The sequence below is a fragment of the Lethenteron reissneri genome, chromosome 25 (assembly GCF_015708825.2).
Source record: "Lethenteron reissneri isolate LAM-NWPU_2019-01 chromosome 25, ASM1570882v1, whole genome shotgun sequence".
Taxonomy (NCBI): domain Eukaryota; kingdom Metazoa; phylum Chordata; class Hyperoartia; order Petromyzontiformes; family Petromyzontidae; genus Lethenteron; species Lethenteron reissneri.
Genome location: NC_083803.1, coordinates 2,945,848 through 2,967,160, shown reverse-complemented (window position 1 = coordinate 2,967,160; position 21,313 = coordinate 2,945,848). Strand labels below are relative to the sequence as shown.

The following is a 21,313-nucleotide window of genomic DNA, read 5'->3' as shown; positions in this document are numbered from 1 at the left end:
CACTTAATTTTCTTAACAGTCAATATGAGTCTTCTTGGTTCTTTCGGTAAAGTCACGTAGAAGGGAAGTAAATAAAACAATTCTCACGACGTTTCGGCCACAACGCAAGCAGCCGTCCTCAGGTGAAAACCAGGTCCGTCGAGGCGACAGAGTCTGAATGAAACAGCACACGAGCTTGGAGCATAAATGCAGGAATGTGATTAGCTTGTTGAAGGATCTCAAAGTTATGTGGAAACCCTCCCCGTAGAGGCGGTTAAATTTCGATTTAAAGCTTTCGTGACTGCAGGGATTCATCTTCTTGGTTCTTTCGGTAAAGTCACGTAGAAGGGAAGTAAATAAAACAATTCTCACGACGTTTCGGCCACAACGCAAGCAGCCGTCCTCAGGTGAAAACCAGGTCCGTCGAGGCGACAGAGTCTGAATGAAACAGCACACGAGCTTGGAGCATAAATGCAGGAATGTGATTAGCTTGTTGAAGGATCTCAAAGTTATGTGGAAACCCTCCCCGTAGAGGCGGTTAAATTTCGATTTAAAGCTTTCGTGTCAATATGAGGTATCCAATTAGCGTAAGTTATTTGATCAACATTTATCTGTCTTTCATTGTAAATCCCGGAATTCATCTCTTCACGATTCTTCGTGTATCAGTTATTTTTCGCATGGCATGCCCTTACACTTATCCAGCTGACGCAGAGCCAAGTAGAATCAGAAGCTACTGGGGGCCAAGGGAACTGTGGTTTATGTACCGCAATCACGAGGAATTTCGACTAAAATCACGCTGGTCAGTGCGGGTTGAGAACGCACAATGACTATGCAATAGCCCCCCAATTGCAGTTTACTCGTGGTAACGATTGAAATAATTATCACAACACAGCACCACATCGTATATATGACCTACTACTGATTCTAATTGTAATACAATACTATTCGAATTGCTACTCCTGATAGGAACGGTTACGCAATTTACTAGATGTTCTTCTACAGATTGCAATTTAAAGTTCTGGAAGCTAGTAATATGGATTACGTTGCTGCCTGATGTACATTACTGCTCAATCATGATAGTTTAAATCCACGTAAACTGCAATTATTTAATTATCAGACTTCGTTAATCCACTGCTGGATGAAGGCATCCCCAAGTCGTTTCGTCCTCTGACGATCATCCTTTGTGATAATCCTCTTCCCACCTGCATACAAACTAATTTGATCACTCCATTTCCCCGATGGACGTCCACTTCGACGCATTCCATACTTTGGCTGCCACTAGACGTCATTATTCCTGACCATTTGCCATCATCCCTTCTAACCATGACGCGTCCTAAACCCACTTAGTTTTTTTTAACACAGTTCAGTAGTTTTAAATTGGAAATCAATGATTAGCATGGGCTTCTCTTTCTGTCCCTCGGTGTTTGGTTATTTATTACATTTATTTTTAAGCAAAGCACGCACCTTTCCTTGCCTCGGGACAACACCATCTTCTGGGTTTCTAGGTAGAAGTTGAATAGCTCAGAATGTCGTAATTGGTGCTAAAAGAGAAACACTTGAGGTTGTTTATTGTTGCACTTACACAACACAGCTGAAAATAACTCTGGAAGATACTATTTACGATTTAAGCCAACTATATGCCAATGTTATGTTTAATAAAAACATACATGAAGATAATATAACTCCAATACAATATACATCGGCCAAATAATATGACCTTGAATCGAATCTCAACATGCAGTCGATATTATAGTAGCAGAAGGAAATACCCACCCCCATGCTGTATTAAACGGTGTTAAGACAACTGCGTCACCTCGCAACAAGCAATAAGGAGACGTTGTGGCTTTTAGGGGTCTCGGGAGTGAATGCTGACGTGGTCATTCACTCAGGGAAACTCTGCACTTGTAGGGCGCGGCGCGTGGTTAAACACGAGGTAGAGGGTAGAGTGGGTTCACGGTGGTGACCCCATGGCGTGAGTAATACAGTGGGTTCACCATGGCGTGAGCAATACAGTGGGTTCACTGTGCTGTGACCCCATGGCGTGACGAATTGAGTGGGTTCACTGTGCTGACCCCATGGCGTGACCTATAGACTGGGGTTCACGGTGGTGACATCATGGCGTGAGCAATACAGTGGGTTCGCGGTGGTGACCCCATGGCGTGACCAATATAGTAGGCTCACGGTGGTGACCCCATGGCGTGACCAATATAGTAGGTTCACGGTGGTGACCCCATGGCGTGAGCAATAGACTGGGGTTCACGGTGGTGACCCCATGGCGTGAGCAATAGACTGGGGTTCACGGTGGTGACCCCACGGTGTGACCCGTGGCGGACTGTGGTGACAGACCCCATGGCGTGATCCTAAATCGCTTCACCGTGCTGATACCGCGTGGTAGACTGGGTTTGACCCCCCCCCCCCACCGGAGTGACCTCGTGCCAATGCCGCCTGACCCAACACACACGCACACAAAACATTAACCGGCCACGGTCTACCACGTGTGCGGCGGACGTGACGCACCACGCCCTTATATGGACTTCCGGGGGTGTGCGGGTCACGCGCGGACGGGCGACCGCTCGACCGGCGATAACCGTTCCAAGAAGACGCGACCACCACCACGACCAGAGTGAGAGAGAGAAGAAGAACAACAACACCGAGGTGACTGAAGGATCACGCGGAGGAGGAGAGCCCTCGAGGCCGGCGTCGAGGAGGAGGAGGAGGGAGTGAATAGGAGGAGGAGGAGCTAGCGGCGGCGGCGGCGGCGGCGTGGGAGCGTGCGCACCGGGGCCGGGCTGAGTGCAAAATCGGTGCGCACGGCCCCAACGCGATCGCCGCCCCGCCCGGAACCTCATTGGCAGTAGCAGCGGCGGCAGCGGCAACAACAGCAGCAGCGACACAAGAAGCATAAGAAGAATTAAAGCAAACAAAGGACGCCGTGACCCGGTTACGTGTTCGTCGGCATCTTTGTGTGTCTTGCTTGAGCCTCGTTTTGGAGGCGGCGGCGTCACTCGTCTGTCGCTTCGGTCGAGCCGCGGCGAGGTCGGCAACAAAGGAACGCCTGGAGCAAGTTTCCTCGATCGCTATTCATCGTCGTCCGTCCGTCCCTCTTCATCTGGGTGACTTGGCTCAGCACGGCGGAGTTGTCCGTCGGCACGAACCGCTCGATTAGCGAAGAACAGGAAGCGGCGGCGGCGGCAACAACGAACGAAACCTTCGTCCTCTTCCTCCACTGCCTTCATTCGTCTCCATCGTCTCGTGTGCTCCTCCAACCGATCCGATCGTCGTCCATTCCATCGGTGAAGCACGAAGACCAAGGAGGGGGCAACCATGAATCCGAACCGAGCTCGCCTGATGTGCATGCTGGCGCTCACCATCGCCTTCTTCTTCGTGGAGCTGGTGGTGAGTCGCATCACCGAGTCGCTCGCCATGCTGTCCGACTCGTTCCACATGCTGTCGGACGTGATCGCACTCTGCGTGGCCCTGGTGGCCGTCAAGTTCGCCGAGCGAACCGAGTCCACGAGCAAGAACACGTTCGGATGGATCCGCGCCGAGGTGATGGGCGCCCTGGTAAATGCGGTCTTCCTCACGGCGCTTTGCTTTACCATCGTGCTGGAGGCCATCGAACGCTTCACCGAGCCACGCCGCGTCGATCAGCCCCTGCTCGTTCTGGGCGTGGGTCTCGGTGGCCTCCTCATAAACCTCATCGGGTTGTGCATCTTTCGTGGCCACAGTCACGGACACGGACACAGTCACGGTGGGCACGGACACGGGCACGGGCACGGCAAGAGCAATGGCTGGAAGAAGAACTCGAGCGAGGAGCGTGCCAACCCCGGGGAGACGTCGCAGTTCATCCAGTCCGTGGGTGCCGCCGAGCAGGCGACGCGCATCGTCCCCGACAAAGACGCCATGGGGGGTACGGAGTCCACCACCACCACCAGCACCCACCGTTACACTTTCACACCACGCACGCATTCATTCATTCATGCCTTGTCGGATTGTTGTCGTGTTTACCATGCCAGACTGTCACCGTGTCGCGTCGTGACGATACCGTACTGTTACCATGGTATGTGCCGTGTCACCATGTTACACGTCACCATGTTACCCCTGGCCACGCTGTTGGCAATTCATCTTGTCAGCCTGTTCCCTATGACGGGGTACCCCTCAACCCCGTCACGTTGTTACCACGCCACCGCTTTCAGACATTTAGACAATCAACTTGCCACCCTGTTAACCTTGTCGTTACCCAGTTATCATGTCACGCTGCTTCATCTCGTGGTGTTTACCCGCATGCCGTTCGTGACGTGGCCTAGTGGCCGTTCAAAACCATTAACGACAAACAGCCATGCTCGTATTAGACTTGATCCAAGTCATATCCGTAACATCGACTGCATATTCAGCTTTAACCAGTCTCATCCTCTCACCCTAGCTCAAACCAGGAGCAATCCAAATTGCAACCTTACCCTAGCGCCTATTTCTGATTATGAATCGATGCCCAGGTTACAAAAAGTGGCACCGAATGCCAGCCAATCAAAGTTGAATGGGGCTCCAAGCAGTCCGTGCTTTCACGTCAATGCGCTCGCAGTAACCGTTAGGCTGTTCAATATTCACACAGCAGCAGGAAACAAGAGGCCTCTCTTGTGCCGACCCCCCCCACACACACATTTACGATTTGAAAATATAACGACGAGGTGAGGATTGGTTCGAGCGTCTAGATGGTGGTGGTGTGTGAGATCCATGAGGTGGCCGGCCATGACCCAGAAAGTGATTGGGCTTTATTGACAGCGTGGCGTACAGTCTCCTTGCATCTTCTGATTTTTAATGTGTTGCCGTTGAGCTGTGGTGCTTTTGAGAAGTGAGCTCAACATCCCTGTGTCGCTTTGACACCCGGATGTGTGGCGACTTCCTGTCGAGTACTGTATGCTCTAAATGCTCCATTGCTTTGAGGTTGTTCCAAACATTTCATGAGAGGATGTCGCTTGGCCATTATTAAGTGACCGTTTCTGATAATTGTTCCACATGTCTCGTGGTCTTGGCATAATGGTACATGACCTTAACAAACAAGCTGTGCCGTGGTCCCGGGTTTTTCCCATTAAAATCTTTTAGGATAATACATGTAGATGGAACATCCATTTGCAAGGTATTGCGGGGGTGTCAATTGACACGGCTCATACAAACATTTATGAAAGTAATTGAAATATTCTATTTCAATTAAGAATATTTTAGAATTAATAATTGAGTTAAAAGTAAGCTGCTGGTCTTTGAATTATTTATTTTCATGATGTTTACACATCGCATTTCTAATATATGCTAAGTTTGGATTTCATTTTAAACATACTTTATGCACAGCAAATTTAATATAAAATGTTTGTCCTCACAATCATAGCTTTTTCCAAAAATAGAACACATTTCTAAGAGTGCTATTGTATGTCGCATATAATGCCACATCGAGTGTGGTGACCTATTTAGTGACTACAGAGAGGTATGATGAATGCCGGTGTTAACATTTCTCTAATTTTCTTGTTCAGATGTCAAGTTGGCGTGCTCGGAACCTTTGCCACATGTCAACGGCAACCTGCAGAATGGCGATATGGCGACCGTTCTGGATCTGGAGATGGCAGAGGAGTCTGCTTCCCAGATGAATATGCGTGGTGTGTTCCTGCACGTACTGGGTGATGCCCTCGGCTCTGTGGTGGTCGTGGTCAATGCAATTTTGTATCACTTTTTCCAGGATACCTGCGCTTCTGGCGAAGAAAGATCCTGTTGGGTCTATTACTTAGACCCCAGCTTATGTTTGGTGATTGTTTTCATTCTTTTGGGCACCACATTCCCCCTGCTGCGCGAGTCGGCACTGATCCTTTTGCAGACGGTGCCCAAGCACATCGATGTGCGGGTGTTGACGGAGCGACTGCGCAAGATCGAAGGCGTGCTAGCGGTGCACGAACTGCATGTGTGGCAGCTTGCGGGAAGCCGCATCATCGCTACGGCGCACATTAAGTGCCAGGGCCCGGCCTCCTACATGGAGACTGCAAAGCTTATTAAAGCTTTCTTTCACAATGAAGGCATTCATGCCACCACTGTGCAGCCCGAGTTTGCAGATGATGGCCTCTCAGGTTCGCGTATGGCTCTCTGCGACCTATCCTGCCAAACGCAGTGCGCGCCTAAGCTTTGCTGTTCTACCGGTAAAGTGATGGCTGGTGACTGGAACGGACAGCAGCAGTCTGGACCTGGAAACGGCAACAACCTCGAGACTATCCGAGAGACACCAGAGCCCAACCGGGATTCACCTGCGCACTGTGAACTGAAGGAGGGAGACGAAATCAGCATTGACATCAAACCTGCCTCTGTGGAGGATAAAGTGGGAACAGAGAGCGAAAGCCAGATGTAACGTGTATATTTGGAAAGTCACTTTTATCCATTGGTTATGTGAACGTATGTACAGGTTCATGATGAAGAGTAGGCTTAACTTTGCATTGTACCAATTCATTAACAATACAATTGGTAAGGTTATTGACAGTAGATCAGCAGAGCACATATTTATAAAGTTTTCCTTTGGATAATTTGTATGAATGCAGAACTCATTCGACGATGCCAAGTTTAGCCTATTTCAAGGTTTTTTTCATGCCGTTGTGAACGCTGTGGGATTTGAGTGGTAAAGTGGGTGGCACTTCATCAGAAATGGGAGACGCAGCTCCACTGTGACAGAATGGTCACTACTGTGCACAAAGGAATTGTGATGTGTTTTGTCATACTTCAACTTAACTACATCTTGTATCCATTTGTGGATCTCCAAACATCACTCAATGCAATTAGAGTACTTGTAATTTAAGTATATATTGCCTTTGTATTTAGATTTTTTTGTTTCATTGTTACAGTTTCACTAGTTTTGTGAATACTTGACTAATAACATTTGAATGCCATCGTTTGGGTTATTGCTCTCTTTATTACCAGCAGTGCACAGTAACATTTCAAGAATGTTTCTGTTCACATTGGCTTTTTTAGTGTGGATCATCAGTTGCATAACACCACGGCAAATGGTCACAGTATTACGCGCTGTGACGGTTGATTCATTTTTAAGAACAGAAACTTACATTGTGCCATGCTGTTTGTCTTTGAACAGTAGTAGCATAAAGTACAATCCGTTTTCTACCAAGTTTAGCTTATGCTTGCAGTGGTGTGGCAGAGGCCTCTTGCCAGTAGTGATTAATATTGCTTTAGAGGCTTCTTGCACTCTTGGTGCTTTTGCAAGCTTGACCGTGCATGCAGCTTTTAGGACTATGAACCAGGTACTCTCCTGAGCAAAAATTTGATTTTGGAAATAACATGAAGTCAATTATAGCAATGGAAACTGGATATTTGCCTCCGATTTTTATACGTAAAAAAATAGTTAATGACATTACCTTTTGCCCAAAAAAGAGTTAATTTTGCATAAGCAAAAGTAGACGTGTTTCTGATAAATGGTGATTATGCCATGTGTCGGTCATTTTTTTATTGACTAAAGTGGGGGAACCACCATTTTGAGAGAATTTTGTTTCCCTCAGTCTATCCAACAATTGTAAACTTAAAGATAGTATTAAAAACATACCATTGTTGTGTACTTGCTCTTTTACTTGAATTTTCACTTAAGAAATTTGTGTTTGGATTCTTATTCATTAAACATTTAACTTTGATATTTGTACCGATTACATTGTTCAGCTAATCGGATTTTAAAGGAGTTTACTTAATGTTGACTTAAATATAGGCCAAACAATGTTTTTTTTGCTTACAGTGATTATATTTCCATAACGCTATTTATTTGGCCTATTCCGTGATTGGTTTGTGTTACTCGGTTACCCATTAAATGACGTTTAAAGAAATTAAAGCATTATTTGAGCTCGTTTGCCTTTTTCTCCCATTGAAACTGGACGAATGGCACTTGCCACATTTCCACTTATGAATGCATGCTAATTGCGAGGTAGAGAATAAAAAAAACATCTACCCTTTAAATTAATAATAATTACAGCTTATATAGCACATTGCATAAAATCTCAAGTAATGGACTAATCAGTACAACGGCCCAGGTCCACTGATGTCAACATTTGAATGTGATTACAGAGGAGGCCTTATTTGCCTCGTTCACATAAAAATGTATATTTTGTGAGTGGTGAAATAAATGTGTCTAAATATGCAAAAGCAAAGTTTTACAAAAAGGGGAGATTTCCTGTGGATTTCACTGCAAACACATCTGAGTGAATAGTCATAAAAGCTGGACTTCGGTTTTACTATAAAAAAAATCACATTTGCCCTCATTTACGAGTGGCAGCTATATTGTGTATTTGAATAATTTGTATTTCTTAGTATTTTGCGTGGTTGGGTGAAAATTTACTATTCAGTGTTCTGATTGTTGTGTATGTTATGCAAATTTTTTAAACGGCATTGTTTTATTTGTCTACACTACTTTAGCTGTTTGTAGCTGGTTCTTGAATTATATTTTTGTGTATAGCTCTTTTTCCATTTCTAAAAACAATCGCTATAACCTTGTCTTTTTAGATTCATACCTCATTAAAGTGCGCTTTAAAATTACCACTTGTAATTTCATGCTGTTTTATCATTTCGTGCCATTCAGCACACCATCTGCAACAGCTCAGGCTGATTTAGAAGATGCATGGTTTGTATCGTTACCTAATACTATGGTGGCTAATCCAAAATAAAAATTATAGACATGTATTGAGGTATTTGAAAATTAAAAAGCCTGTAAATACTGTACAATGTGCAACTAGACTCCACCCTAAAATGATTGCGTTTTTGTATTCTCAAAAGTGACTAGCAAACCTTAGGCTGTACATTCATTATTCGATCTTACAAGGTCCAGATTAGGCCGAATGCCGCACTACCACAAAAGCATGCAGCAGTGTATTTTCAAATCAACACAAGTGTAGCTATTTAAAAAAAAAAAACCTGCCAATTCTTTACTCCATATTTGATCATGCTTCCATTTGTTAAAGTTTAATTACCCAACAGTATGTGCTCTCATGAAATTAACCATTAACAGGTATATTTGCTGATTACGTGAACTGGTGACAATCAAAAACTGGCAATTTTACAGCATGCCAGGGCTGGATTTCCCAATGCATTGTGCATACTTTATTAGATGTACAGTAATTAATACATTTTCCTGCATAATTGACCAGATGATTTATGCTTTTAGCCTGTTAGGTAGGCCAATGTATTGGCTGAAGTTTACTTTAAAATTTGCATCTTAAAAGGTTACTTTTCCTGTGCAAACATCCAGTTTATAATTGAGCACCTTACACGAAAACTCCACACATACTGTATATTAACGTATTGATCTGGGAAATAAGGGGCAAACGTATTTTGAAACATCTATCTTGGGGAAACAAGTTACGTCGCGCACATAGATCGCATGAATAAAGTGATTCCCATGTACAACGTTGACGGAGCTGTAACATAACTATCAATTTAAATTCCCTGTAATTTTCAATTACTTTTTCTTGGTATGATTTAGATGCGGCACAGCAATGCAATCATTAAATAGTTTACAATGACTGGATGTGGTTTTGTCATCCCAACTTTTAACTAGAAAACCATATTGACACTTTTGAGAAATGTTTGACACCAAGTAACCCCCTATTCCGTGAGAGCATCATGTTCTTCGTTATTGTTCTGGGACAGTACTCAAATGTGTTATCTGCTGAAGCATGTGATAGTGTCGTATGCCAAGGGTCATTATTGCGCATCTTCGAGCTTATGACCGCGTGCGTTGCCTGGCCAACAATCGTCCTTTTTTCTTTCACACACTTGCCATTGTGGGAGAACCAATGCCTTCACATTGACATCTCTAGCACCGTATGTGCTTGTTTCACTTGAATAGAGTGCTTGTGTGTTTTATTTCCATTAATTTAACGCCTAGAATAAAAAAACCAGAAGAAACAATGACATGCACTCTTATTAATAATGTTCACATTCACAGTGAACGTTTTTTTAAAAATTGTTTTGGAAAAATAAACTTAAGCACAAATGGAGAACATATTAATAATCCGAATTGTCATTTTTACAGTGAATGGATATACAATACAGAAATTACTGTGAACTTGCAAAGTTGGGATGAAGATAAATACAGTTTCAGCAAAACAAGTCATACATAACATGATTGCTAAACAAACAAAAAGATGGAATGCTTCGAACAAACTGCAGTTAAAAGATAGTTTTCGATTCTTGCATATTATCTGCTATGACATAGGTAGACACATAGACGAAGAAATTGGAATAAAGGTGGAAGCATGGCAGGATGTATTCTAGGAATTAGAGACAAAACTGGGGACACGTGGACGAGAGAACATGCGTTTTCGTGACAATACTTTAAGAAACGTCGGCTTGGGCAAAACATTTGCTGGAAGGGATGATGGACGAGTTGACGGAATATCAGCCAAAGCTAAGAACACGAAAGAGAGAATGACCACCTTAGAGGTGGTGTGATGGGATAATCTTATGTGCAGGCGCTATATGATTTGTGGCATCGCAAGACAGTGAGGATGGTTACAGTGATGATTTAAAAGAGACTTGTACAGCTGTTGCCTGATCATGGCTGATAATGATGCTTTAAAAAACGTGGTTTTTTTTACATCTTATATTTTGCAAAGATGAATGGAGATGCTCGGTTGATAGGTTGTTAGACATGTGATAAAGTAATGGTTAAAAAGGAGTCACACAAGCCATTGTTTCCCAACAACTAATTTTCTGCAACTTAAATCATGAGGAACAAAACAAAAACGCAACGCATTCGTCAATAATTGCTTTAGAAGGAAAAATATATAAAAGGTGACGTTTTGAGCAATGGCCCTTTTACATTGCACAAACAGAGGCCAGGGAAATAGAGTGGATAAGAGTTGGAGACTGCACTTTTAAAAATGCTTTTTAATTAACAGTTTTTACATTGGCATATGAACAGTTACATATTAGTGGCTATTGAGCAACAGAAACATCCTTCAATAATCACAAATGTATGGCTAACAGTTAAAATGTAAGTTTTAGCAGATCCCACCATGTAAAGTGCAGTTTCCAACTAATCCACTATCTCGAGCTTATGTTTACGTGCTACGAAGAAGGGTCAGAGCCTGAAGCACCGCCTATTATATATTTAAATTTAAGGCAGTGTCATCGAATAATGTGTTGAGTTTCTTATTTAAGCAGCACCGTAATTTCAGTATCACTAAACATTGTGTAATGCGGGCGTAAACGACCTTCCGGATGTGACGTCATGAGGGGAGGAGTTACGTCACGTGGGGGAGAGGGGTCAGGTCTATAGGGAGAGAAACCGGAAGAGGAGGGGGAGTGATTGGAGACTAGGAACGAGTGAGGCCACGTAGGGCGGGAGTGGGAGAGTGGCGAGATAGCCACATACACGGGGAACGAGGTTCGGCACCGTCGGCCAACGGTGACCGACCCCGGAGCAGCAGGAGCAGCGAGGAGGCTGCAGGTGGCAGCGGGGGTCTGCACACGGAGTTGGCAGCGGGGGTCTGCACACGGAGTTGGCAGCGGGAGTCTGCACACGGAGTTAGCAGCGGGTCTGCAAGGAGAGGAAGGAGGCTACAATAGTGACAGCAGCCTGGGGCTGCAAGCAGAGGGTCTCTAAGGGAGTGCCGTGAGGGAAAAGACAAGAACCCAAATAAAGGACACGGAGTCAGAGAGAAGCGTCCGAGTCTTTTATTACAATTGTATAAGGAATAATAACCATAACGCTAATTAAAAATGTATACAATGCTCTCATACATACAATGAATTATTAAATATATGAGTGACGAGCCCGAAGGGTTGAATCTGAAATAATGTATACATGTAGTGACGTTAAGGGTGTCACTATGGTGGTAGCGCCAAGCACTGTCATACAGTGCTACTGTGCGTCCGGAACCTTTTTCTGGGGCCAGAGTGAGTATGGTATGCGAACAGGCCTTAGGGGGCATAGTCCTGGTGGTGGCCTGAGAGAGGGCAAGTCAGGACATGGTCGTCTGGGTGACCGTGATAGGGTAGTGAGGGGGGCCCGAGGGGGGCTTGAGGGACACGTGACATTCCGTCGAGATCCTTCAGGAAAGGTCTCGAAGGGGGCGTGGCCGAAAGAGGAGCGAGGCCATGCTCAGGAGCATAAAGGGGCAGTCCCGAGAGCGTTCTGGGCTCGTCTGTGGAATCATCCTGGGGTCCTGCGTCTCGTCGTCTCTGGGTCTTCGGGTTTCGCTCGGCATCGTGGGTCAGGCAGCATGTACGCTGACCGACCCGTTCGTGTAGTTAATCCGCTACTTACATAGTTAACTGTATAGTTATCACTTAGGTGTTGAACCAGTGTACGTTTATGTAGTTAGCCCTGTTGGGGTGTTGTAACAAACATGTTGCCTCCAACTCCAGTGTGTGCCTCCGTACAGCACACTACAACTGGAGTCAGAAGTGTTAAGAAATATTGTTAGGTGATAGCCGAGTATAGAGATGTTAACTAGGAGGAAACTACTCACCAAGTCGTCTTCGGATGAGGAAGACAACGACAGGGTGATTCCCCAGTCAGCTCCGGGTGCTTAAGCCCTGGAGATCGGGCACGAGGCGGACCTGCCGCCGATGCAGTGGGCCGACCCGGACCTCGCCGGTTTGCCGCCGCCAGGGAGGGTGCGCCGATCAAAAAACGACTGCCTCGGCGACCTTCTGATCTCTGTGGCGGCTTTGGCAGCCGTCCTGAAGGAGGAGGACGACACGCCGGAGTCATACCAAAAACTTTCCGCCGTCGCTGCTTCCCGCGCGCGGGAAACCGAAGAAACGCGGCCCGCGCAAGCGGCCGACATTTTGATGAGCGAGCGGGGCGGGGTTCCCGCCAAATTGGACCTCCCGCCAAAAGCGCCGTCTCAAGACCGCGCTCTCAAGAAGAGGCTTCCGTTCGTCCGGGAGTTTGCGGCTGCGGGTGGCGACTGGGAAGCCTTCCGATGCCGTTTCGCCGCTGCCTGCAATCTCTCGAGGTGGACGGAGAAAGAGGCGCTGTGGGCGCTTCCCACAGCACTGAATGACGATGCCTTGGCAGCTTTCGACGCCATCCCGGACGAGGACAAGTCCATGCTGTCCCAAGCCCTTGCTCATTTGGGGGCGATTTTGCTCCTCCATCGAACAAGCGCCAGAAATTTGCCACGCGAAGGAGGGGGGAGGCCGAGATGCCCCTTGCCTTCCGCAGCGCGCTTCTTGCGCTGGCAAAATCAGCATACCCCGGGATGGACCAAGTGGGGAGAGACTCACTCAAGACCTCCTGTCTTCACTTGTTTCAACATCCCTAGCCGTACCCTGCTTGTTAGGGACCGATTTTCTATGGAAAATACCACTGAAGATCCTTGTGGATCAAGGCTTCATTGAGTTGCCGTCGGGCCACCGAACGGCGTTTCTCAATTCCGTAGAGCTAATGCATCGGTCCTAGCGTTGGCCAAACAAACTGTCAAAATTCCCCCCGGTGCACAGATGCTCGTTCCCTTGCACCTGAAAAAACAACTCGACTGGGAAACGACCACGGAAGGGATGTTGTTGGTTGCCTCCATCAAGGCTGCTCGTGGTAGTACTTTGTTGTATGCGCGGACTTTGGTGGCAAACGATCATGAGCCATTTATCCAGGTTTTGAACGTCGGCTCGGTCAAGTCTGTCATACAAGAAGGTATTGTTTTGGCTTATGCGTCAACCGCGTGTCGCGAGGGGAAAAACGGCGGGACTGTTGAAGTTGCAGCGGTTGCGGAGCAGAGTGAGGAATGTGACGAGTCATGGATTGACGCACTCTGCTCCGAAAGTCCGGATTTATCCGCGGCACAGAGGCACGAGTTGCATGCGCTTTTGAATGCATTTTCTGACGTTTTTAGTAAATCTAAATATATTGGTTGCACGCCACTGTTACATTACCACATCGATATGGGGAACGCCGCTCCCATTCGCCTAAACCCATACAGATTGAGTCCCAAGGAGAAAGACCACGTGCATCATGTGGTCGACGAGATGTAGGCCGCTGACATCATTTCCCCATCAAACAGTCCATAGGGGGGCATCCATTGTGCTTGTTATAAAGTAGGACGGGAGTCTGAGGTTTTGCGTCGACTTCGGCAATCTCAACAAGGTCTCCGTGGCCGATGCGCATCCGCTCCCACAGATGGATGACTAGTTAGACGCTTTGTCGGGGGCGCGTTTCTTCTCCACCCTTGATTTACTGTCTGGATTCTGGCAGTTGCCTTTGGACGAGTTTAACTGGCTCCCGATGGGACTTCACTCGGCCCCTGCCATGTTCTAGAGGTTAATGGAGTTGGTGTTGGTGGGACTTCAATGGGACGTTTGTCTAATTTACCTCGACGACGTCATTGTTTTCAGCCGTACGTCCGAGGAACACCTGCGGAGGTTGCAGGCAGTTTTTCTCAAAATGCGGGCTGAAAAGCTAAAATTTTAACTGCAGAAATGCCATTTGCTGTGAAGGTCGGTCCGGTATCTGGGGCACATTGTCAGCGAATGCGGGATATTGACGGACCCTGATAAAACTGCGTGTGTACGCACATGGCCAACCCCCAGGTCGGTGGAGCGTGTGGTTGCGTACGGGAGCAGAGTACTGTCCCCGGTGGAGCAGCGCTGTGTGAACTGCTGGCTATACTCTATGGTTCTTTCGGTAAAATCAAATAGAAAGAAATTAAATAATAATAGAGTACGACGTTTCGATTGCAACACAAGCAACCATCATCTGGTAGAAATGAATAAGAAAACAAACATAGTAAACTTGGAAATATAATGCAATACAACACAGAGAGTCGGTCAACACAAACAGTCAACACCTCACCTGGTTGATTACGTTCTTCCAAAGATTTATACATTTGAAAGACAGACAAAACATAGACACGGAAACACACAGACAGACACACAAGCAGAGAGAGACTCACACAGAGACAAACAGAGAGAGACATCCAAGTAGGCACACAGAAAGACAACGTCTCTGTGTCGAGGCCTTAAATAGAGAGGGGGGGGGGGGCAGAGGGAGAGTTGTGTGGAATTCCTGCCCATAGTGGCCGGAGGAATGGACTTATAAACAAGCTCGGAACAAGCACGGTAGAAAGCAAATTTAGTAAAATTAGGAAGAGTAATTCCTGCAGTCACGAAAGCTTTGAATCTAGTTTGAACCACCTCTACGGGTAGGGTTTGCCGTGCTTGTTTGTTTCACACTTAACTTCTAATTTAGCAATCTTTGGAAGAGCGTAATCAACCAGGCTACGCGTTAACTGTGTGCTGACCGACTCTCTGTGCTGCATTGCATTACACCCCAGTGTTGTCATCATGGGCTGTACAGCTGCGTCTCCTATTACCACACGTTCGAGCATGTGGTTAGTCACACATTTTCCATAAATTGAAACCGTAAACAAAATAAAAAGACTCCAAGTGAGCCCTTATAAAGTATTTGGCTGACTTCGCTGGCCACATGTCTTGGAGGTTGGAGTACCCACACTTGACCCCACCACACTTGACCTCCAGATTGCCTGTGAATAACACGTGAGTAAAAAATAAAATGACCCATGCATTACATCAGAGCGCCTTAGTTGTATTTAGGAACATACACTTTAGGGATACTTAAAGCTCTGTTAAATACAGCTTTTTCTTTGGGTCTTTCGGTAAAGTCACTTTATTTTCTTTGAACCTATCTACGTGACTTTACCGAATGACCCAAAAAATATGAATTCCTGCAGTCACGAAAGCTTTAAGTCAAGATTTAAATACAGCTTGATACAGAGTGGTAAAAACGTGTAAATATACTCTACTTAAAAAGCTTTACATGATGTACTGAACCGTACACTGTGCCGTGCGTGGGTGTATACTCATTGTGGTTTGTGAAATCGGGGTGATTAGCTTCCGTTTTCAGCAATTTTCCATTTTAACATCAGCCATTGTCTATACATTGCTGGATAGATCCATCACGGTCCCGAAAAGTACACAATCCATACACATTGTTTTGATCGCTCCTTCTCCGTGGTGGGTGTACTCTCGGCACGTTCCCTCTTGTGGCTGTAACTGAACTGCGTGATTGAGTCTCGAAGACGTGCCATCATCATCTGTTCATTATATTCCATTGACGTGTCCTGCCCAAGCCCAATTACTTTATTGATCAAAATTGTTGGTGAAGTCTTGAGCCAAACAACACCAGCCAAGGACGTTAATCGCCTTATTTTCATGAGTAAAGCATTCTGCCGATACCTGTAGTTATATTTTAACAAGAGTCTGTGAAGGTAGTGATGCAACCTGAAGTGTTTTTTTAAGCTATATCGCGTTTATAACTTCATCACGCACGAAGTGGCACTACGTTGATATTTTACAGCTTTTAAAGTGTAATCTCAGGGCCGTGATGGGACTGTGAGCCACACTGCTGAAATGACACTTCGAGAGAACATTCCACGAAAGAGGTTTATTGCAACCACCCACAAGTAGCGTAATGCAGCTGCAAATAACGAAACAAAAATTGAGCGATAATAATGCCAATATTATCCAAGAATGACCACGTCTCATTGGGATGGTTGCTAAATTTCGTTAACAAAACAATACGCCCTATAAAGTACTGTACTGGTAGTTACACAGCTTATGTGCAACAGTCTACAGATAAAACAGTGAAGTATGAGTTCCTACTGTGTTACGTGTCGAGAATGTATTGGACATGCCCCGTGGAGGTAGTTCATATGCCCCAAACATTCGTGTTTGAGAATGATACATTGACACGTGTAGGCTCGGCTCGGCTCTTGGAGAACGAGACTATTGTTATGCGGGACCAGAGACAATGCAGTGGGCTTAATTAGACTTTACATCCACTGGTCAATCCACTGCTGGATGAAGAAGACCTCTAAAGGGTAATTGAGGGCCAGACCAAACCAAACTTCACCACCCTGGTCAGTGGCGGTTCATGCGCCCAACTTTGATGCACCGCCCTCTGCTGCACACCTCGTGAATTTGCACTCTACACGGAATTCGTTTCCAGTGTTAGCACCGCACACATTTTAGTGTAGAACGGGGGTGAGGCGGGTGGACAAGTGGCTGTTTTGTGAGAACCTTTTGAAGGCCGACGCATTAACGCGAGAGTTGGCGTGGACGCGGTCACGCAGAGACGAGGGTCACGAACTAGGTTCAAAGACTCAAATCCCTGAGCGCTGGCGTAGTGGATGATGATGATGACGATGACCCTCGGGGACATGTTGGACTCCCCCCCCCACCCCCACAATAGATAATGCGCTTGGAGTCCTGCACCCACCAGCGCAACTCTAGTGTAGCGCACGTCCCGTGCGCACATCCATTACGCAGCGCAACACACCGCACGCACGACACATCATCATCACCATCATCATCACCAACACCGTGCAGGCCCGAGCCCTCTGCAGCTGTGCGGGGACTCCGACGGTGCACAGTTCCGGGACCCCCGAGGCGACCCCGAGGCGACCCCTGTCAGGAGCCCCCCTCTCCTGGGGGAAGGGGGTGGTGGGTGGGTGACACGACCGTGGCCTGCCTCGCTCTTCGCCGGCGACCTCGCTTCTCCACAATCCCCGGTGGGTTGGGGCCGACCCCGCGGCGGCGTTCGGGGACCCCGCGGTGAGGCCCCCACGGGGCCGGCTGCGCCCGCGGCCCCGGCGGCTCGAGAGGCGGCGGGCGAGGAGGGGCCGGGACCCCCGGGGGCGTGCGGGGTTGCCGACAGACATCGGTTCGGGTTTATAGGGATTTGTTTAGATCGCATTTTAATGTAAAACCCACCACCCACCCGCCGAGATCTTGTGACGATGTGCTGAACTTTATTCCCGCTGCTGGCACCGTTTTAATAGAAGTTTGCGTCGGTCGCGGATTTGGTGGCAACTTCCGTGTGCGTTGTGCGCACTTCTCGAGGGCGTCGGCGAGCAGAGGAGAACCTTGTTTGTGTTCGGGGGTAGGGGGATACCAGTGGGGCCCAACTCTGTGAGCAGGTAGCTGCAGGGGTGGACGTGGTATGCAACAGGCCACACAATGTGCACTGAATGTCCGACGTAGATTCCGGCGTAAGGAAGGAGGCGATGGCGTCAGTGGCCCTGAACGGGATGAGCGTTTGAACTCGAGGTCGGATTTGGCACCTTTGGGGGGACGGGGGGTAACAACAATAACTTGACGCATATCGTAGCAAGAGGAATATTTGTAAATCAGTGCCGTGAACTACAGAGAGATAGAACTGCCGTGCATTGTCTTGCGAGAGCGGTGTGCTGATAGGCAACGTACAAAAGCGATGACTTATGGGATGGGGCAAACATTTATCTATACAGTACAACGATTTATTAGGCTGCACCGCCGTCTGCTGGCCAAAATGTGTGAATACTGATAAACTTTTTTCCCCCCAGGATAACTTCACCGCGAATCTCGAGGATTTTGATTTCAAGAGGGTCTCTTGCATTTGAACGGCAAATTCCATTCATGTGTATTTGGCATGTAGGAGTAACACTAGATAATGCAGAGAAAACTTGGAAGTTGGGGAAGTCCTGCCAGAAAATGGTTCCCAATGGTTATTGTTTATTCTAGATTTGAAGCTTTCGTGACTGCAAGGATTTATACTCTTAGGCTTTTTCGGTAAAGTCACGTAGGTAAAAATAAAAATAAAATTAATGGAAGTAATAATAGAAATATTGTTTAGGTCATAGAGAGTATAGAGAGTATTTGTGAAGTTTTCCCCCTACTTTGTCACAAATAAGGAGAATCCCGCTGTCCTATAATGATTCAACACTGATTACTAACTCGTCAATGAGCTTACTATGTATGTGCTACTTTGTATTTAATGGTGCTTCAATTAGCCTAATCATCATTTACCTCCTTGTTGAAATCGTAAATATTTTATTGTCAAAAAAATGCTGCATCTCATTTCGCCATATCTTGAAATGTGGGGAGTGGTCTATGGTGTCATAGGAAACCTGTTGTTCTGGAAGAGCTCGGGTCATTACTTACGTTTCTCTGCACCCAGAGATGTCTCAGAAGCAGGAGCTGGTGAGCCGACTCAGGCAGCAGGACATGACTGGGAGGCTGTGGCCCTGGCTGGCCAAGCTTCCTCGTGCGTCCGTGCTCGTGCCGCTGTTGTTGTGGAACGGAGAGCCCCATGTGCTGCTCACAGTGCGCTCTGAGCAGGCGAGTCACATTAGCGATTTTCTCATTGACGTCGTGAATTATGGTCAAATAAAATCAATCAGTCACACGGTGTGGGCAGGCCGTCATCCATTGGTGAATTGACAACAATTATACTGGACTGTACTTTTCTCTCCCTGCTCAGCTGCGAACAAATAAAGGAGAGGTTTGTTTCCCGGGAGGGAAGCAAGACCCGCAGGACCAGGATGAGACAGCCACAGCTTTGCGGGAGGCACAGGAGGAGATCGGACTGCCCCCTGATCAGGTCGAGGTGGTGTGTCAGCTCGTGCCCATCATCAACATGGTACCACACTCACCGCTTGCCATGCTTTCAGAAGGTCCTTTAAATGTTGTAAAAAAATGCTCACTGGCTTGTTTTTATCACAAAACAGTGTCCTGTTTCTTACTTAAAGTTTACCTACATTTTCATATTTTGAATTCATTGCTTTATATTTGAAAAGTTATGGTTACAATATTTGTTAGAATTTAAAAGATGTAGCTCATTTCATTGTCCAATAGCAATGCAGAAGGCTATGGTGTAAAAATAAAAAAAATGTCTTTGGAAATGACTCATAATTCTATTATGAATCATTGCTCATGAAAGCCTCGGTGTTAATTTTGCTTAAAGTTGCATTTAATGTACTCCATTGCCTAAACTATTCTGTAATTTACATAATGTTTGCATACGCCAGGTTTTGATCACAATATGACATTCAAAATATTGAAAAAAAAAATCTCCTCAAAAATTTTCATAACAGAACCGGTGCACGTTGTGTTCCAGAGGGGATTAATGGTCACCCCGGTGGTAGGATTCGTGCCACCGGACTTTGAACCGAAGCCCAACCCGGATGAAGTGAGTGCCATATTCCACATGCCGCTGGCTCACTTTTTGAGCCCCATCAACCACAGGGACCGTAAGTTCACCGCGCCAGGAGGCTCCACATTTAATATCCACTACTTCACCTATCAGGAAGCGAAGAGCGGTGAAGCTGAGGGACCTTCTTATCAGATTTGGGGCCTGACTTCCATCATTTGCATCGTGGTTGCCACCATCGTCCTTGGCCGAGCGCCTGAATTCCCGGTGAATTTCGACGTTTCAAATCCCCAAGGTTTTATGGAGCAGTATCTGAATGATAGAAGGATCCCCAATAAGCTTTGAGAGCATTAGCCTGATACTGAAGTCATAATCATCTGAAAACATGAAGCTGATCATTTGTAAAACGGTGTACAGCAATCCCTTGACAACCACGCTTTTGCCAACCATGGTTTCGAGTATCCACGCATAATATTATTTTTACCGTTTTTCTGCCAACCACGGTTTGGTTTTTCGTTTCCCGTGACTTGAAATCTTCAAGCATCTGCCACCGAGGGCGCTGTAATACTCTAAAATCGTACACCTGACGAATCAAGCTTAAGATCGATGATCCCATCGCAGTCCGCTTTTATTGTACCACGGCTCCATCAAGCACGTGGTGTACCCATGCTTGTCCACTTACAGCACTTGTCCGCGTCGTTCAGTGTTGTGCAGCAGTCGACCTCATGAAAGTGTACCAGCAATTTTTGCCATTAAGCATGGCACCGAAGCGTCGAGCTGGTGGTGAAGGTGAGCGTAATGTGAAGAGGGCAAGGGAAGTGGTTTGTCTTCAGACAAAAAGAGTTCTTAGTCTTGCCAACCACGGTTTTTGCCAACCAGGGGGGGTTTCAGGAACCTAACCACCGTGGTTCGCGAGGGGTTGCTGTATATATTATTTGAAATAGGTTTAATTGGCTCAAAACACAAGCTCTTAAAATCTAAGCAGACCAACTCTGGATTTTACAGGCCCTTTGTTATAAGACCGCCTTTTTACCCATGAAGACACCCACCCCTTCTGAAGAAATTAGGAACACTTCCCCTTGTGTTTACTATTGTCTCTTCAAACAATTCTTTACATTCTCACCATAATCCAACTGATCCACGTATATTATTTTGTATAGATACACTGTATACTCAATATACAGTATATATTACAAAGTTAATAATGTACCAGTGGCAGTACTTTTTATGTAAAACATGTATACCCAAAATGTAAACGGAACATTAAAGAAACATGTGATAATACTTCTAATTGTTAAATGAGCATTGTGCATTGAACATTGTGTGAACAGTGACTTGGATAACTGTTGAAATACTTTATTAAAATATTGAATCATTTTA

The 21,313-nt window shown here is 46.2% G+C and overlaps 2 protein-coding genes across 3 annotated transcripts; both read left to right on the top strand.

The window, feature by feature from the left end:
- Window positions 1-2,528: 2,528 nt before the first annotated feature.
- Window positions 2,529-8,677, top strand: LOC133347024 (proton-coupled zinc antiporter SLC30A1-like). Its single transcript, XM_061558911.1, has 2 exons — window positions 2,529-3,889; window positions 5,502-8,677. The coding sequence occupies exons 1-2, from the start codon at window positions 3,304-3,306 to the stop codon at window positions 6,359-6,361; spliced, it is 1,446 nt and encodes a 481-aa protein (XP_061414895.1). The 5' UTR covers window positions 2,529-3,303; the 3' UTR covers window positions 6,362-8,677.
- Window positions 8,678-16,956: 8,279 nt separating this feature from the next.
- Window positions 16,957-21,313, top strand: LOC133347023 (peroxisomal coenzyme A diphosphatase NUDT7-like). 2 transcript variants are annotated; one of them, XM_061558909.1, is made up of 4 exons: window positions 16,957-17,534; window positions 18,962-19,122; window positions 19,265-19,423; window positions 19,901-21,313. In XM_061558909.1, exons 1-4 carry the CDS (start codon window positions 17,219-17,221, stop codon window positions 20,276-20,278), a joined length of 1,014 nt encoding a protein of 337 aa, XP_061414893.1. In that variant the 5' UTR covers window positions 16,957-17,218; the 3' UTR covers window positions 20,279-21,313. The 2 variants fall into 2 exon arrangements, with proteins under 2 accessions (XP_061414893.1, XP_061414894.1); XM_061558910.1 differs by lacking the exon at window positions 16,957-17,534 and having other exon boundaries at window positions 17,586-19,122.

What these genes read in the sequence shown, in the direction of transcription:
- LOC133347024 (XM_061558911.1), top strand. Translation starts at nt 3,304, where the DNA reads ATGAATCCGAACCGAGCTCGCCTGATGTGCATGCTGGCGCTCACCATC. An exon ending in CGACAAAGACGCCATGGGGG is followed by an intron (nt 3,890 to 5,501) that starts GTACGGAGTCCA and finishes TTTCTTGTTCAG; the next exon opens with ATGTCAAGTTGGCGTGCTCG.
- LOC133347023 (XM_061558909.1), top strand. Translation starts at nt 17,219, where the DNA reads ATGCGCTTGGAGTCCTGCACCCACCAGCGCAACTCTAGTGTAGCGCAC. An exon ending in TCACAGTGCGCTCTGAGCAG is followed by an intron (nt 19,123 to 19,264) that starts GCGAGTCACATT and finishes CTCCCTGCTCAG; the next exon opens with CTGCGAACAAATAAAGGAGA. An exon ending in TCGTGCCCATCATCAACATG is followed by an intron (nt 19,424 to 19,900) that starts GTACCACACTCA and finishes GTTGTGTTCCAG; the next exon opens with AGGGGATTAATGGTCACCCC.